At 51.2% G+C, this 2,392-nt stretch overlaps 1 protein-coding gene across 1 annotated transcript; it reads left to right on the top strand.

The window, feature by feature from the left end:
• The first annotated feature begins 661 nt into the window (after positions 1-661).
• LOC147897943 (uncharacterized) lies at positions 662-1,957 on the top strand. Its single transcript, XM_087380949.1, has one exon. It carries the CDS (start codon positions 738-740, stop codon positions 1,758-1,760), a length of 1,023 nt encoding a protein of 340 aa, XP_087237075.1. The 5' UTR covers positions 662-737; the 3' UTR covers positions 1,761-1,957.
• The last annotated feature ends 435 nt before the right edge of the window (positions 1,958-2,392 follow it).

Raw genomic sequence — 2,392 nt, 5'->3', positions numbered from 1 at the left:
CATGCTGTCTTCTCTACTACAGTCTCGTTGAACCATCTTCTGACAGTTCTCAAATTACAATTCTCATCTCTTAGAGAATTTTTTTCGTCATAGAGAGGAGAAATTTGGCTGTGGTCAGCTTTAATGATGCTTCTCTTCCTCCCCCAAGAATGATGCTTCTCTTCCTCCCCCAAGATTGGAGTTTTGAGTTTCGGTGTCCAGCTCAAGTGGAGCAGCCCAAGCAAGCCTCCATGTGCAAATGAGACCATGAACAAGATAATGTAAACACGGTGACGCCTTCATCTTTTCGTTAAAAATGTACATTTTTTTGCTTTAGTATAAGTGTTGAAAGTAGGATCCCATGTGACAGTAGGATCTTTTGCGTTCCCAGAATCATATCCTTCGACGTTACAATAACCATTTCTTTGGGCCAAGCTAATGAATATTGTTCATTTAAGTTTACTCTCGGAATCACGCTCCAATTATTTTAATCGCGACCACGGAAGCTTTGAATTCTTGCTGTGGATTGTGCAGAACGCTTGGCTTCTTCCTGTATAGGATTGTGCAGAAAGCATGGATTCTTGTTGTATCACGCCATGGCATCTGCTTTCGCCTTATGCAATGTATTTAGAGTCTCCATCTTCATCGACGAGGACAAGCTTATCAATTTCCAAGTGTCCAAGCCAAACTTTGTTTTATCTTTGCTCTAGCGAGTCGTTTGTTCGATTACTGTCCGCACCTTCTGCTCGTCTTGTTTAATGGCTGAGCAGTCCCAAGCGCAAGCGCAAGGCCCTGTGATCGACAACGCCGCGACTGCGAACACGACGGTCGCGGTATACAATCCACCACCGACGTCCATGGGAGAAGGCAGCGAGCACTCTACAACAATCGCTCGACCGCCACCCACTGCGACCAGCCAGACGGCGTACAATCCACCTGCAAGTATGTCGGGGCAACTCAGCCACGAGACGATGGAGCCGTGGGTGTTCATTACGACGGCCTTGATTTCCACGGTGATCGCCGGCCACCAGCAGCCGGGAGCCGCTGCCATGACACTGTGCGGCATCTTCAAGCCCATTCTGGACGGGTGGGCGGGGATGCAGTCGCAGCTGAACGAAGCGAAGCGGCGGCACGAGCAAGCACTTGCGCACATCGCCGAGCTGCGAGCCCACAGGGACGACTTGGGGGGGAGGCACGAGAGCACGCAGGCGCAACTGCAGGCGACGGAGCAGAAGCTGGCGGAGGCGGAGGCGCAACTGAAGGAGAAGGCGGAGGAGGCGAGTATGCAGGGGCGAGCGATGCAGGAGAAGCAGCGGGAGATGGAGGCGCAGAGGAGGGCGCTGTTCGCGAGGGTGGCGGAGGTCGAAAAGAGGGCGGGGAAGGCCGAGGCCGAGGTCGAGGTGGCCAGGGAGGCCGAGCGGAAGGCCACTGCCGAGGCCGCGGCGGCCAAGGCGGAGGCCGAGAGGGCGGCCAAGCGGGCGGAGGACCAGCGTGCGGCAGCGGCAAAGGCGCAGGAGGAGGCGGCACGGGAGGCACGGACGACGGTGGCAAGACTGGCGGAGGCAGAGCAGAAGGCGCGCGACAACGAGCGGGTCGCGACGGGGTTCCAAGAGCAGGCAAAGGCGGCTGCCACCAGGATCAAGTCTTTGGAGGAGCAACTCTCCCAAAAGGTGGCGGAGAATGTGACCCTAGAGGGGCGGCTCGCGGAGGCCATCAGTCGACGTGATGCCCTCCAAGTGCAGCTCGACAATTTCAGACGCATCCCCACTCGCCGCTACTAGCTCCTTTCACCTTCCTGCAATCCCTCTATATATTCCATGCATTCCTTCCATCCTTACCATCCCATTCCTATCACAGGCTTTTCCTCCATCCTCCTCCATTGATTCTAGCTTTTTCACCTTAGCCCCACACTTTCACATCAACAATATCACACTTATAGCTTTTCATTCATAGCTTCTATAATTGAGTGTATCCCACTCCCGTCTCCCATTTGCATACTACGGGGGAGATGTACTCATTTAATCATTGAAATTCAATAGTCATGCTCTTCTTTACATGCTTCTCGATTTCCTTTAGATTACTCATGTAAATGGAAACTTTTTTAATTACTCATTTAATAGACTCATGTAATCATTGAATAGTCTTCTTACATGCTCCTGTGATTTCGTTTTCATTACATTTGTAAATGAAACTTTTTTCAAAGTTAAGGTGGGGAATTTTTCAATTTAGTGCAAGCCCCAACAAGCAAAGTAGCCTTGTAATACACAACAAGACTCCCTAAACCTCCCAGGCACTACTACGAAAGACATCTAACTTATCTCGTGGAAATCCTACCTTACAACTGAGCTTACAACCATGTTCTATGTGCCATTAGCCAAGGTATTCCAAATGAACATACCACCATGGCATTTAG

This window comes from Dipteris shenzhenensis, chromosome 10 (assembly GCF_047967505.1).
Source record: "Dipteris shenzhenensis isolate YYH24624 ecotype China chromosome 10, Dip_SZ_1.0, whole genome shotgun sequence".
NCBI classification, from domain to species: domain Eukaryota; kingdom Viridiplantae; phylum Streptophyta; class Polypodiopsida; order Gleicheniales; family Dipteridaceae; genus Dipteris; species Dipteris shenzhenensis.
This window is presented reverse-complemented; position numbering and strand designations above follow the sequence as displayed.

Coding starts and splice junctions, on each gene's coding strand:
- LOC147897943 (XM_087380949.1), top strand. CDS start 738: ATGGCTGAGCAGTCCCAAGCGCAAGCGCAAGGCCCTGTGATCGACAAC.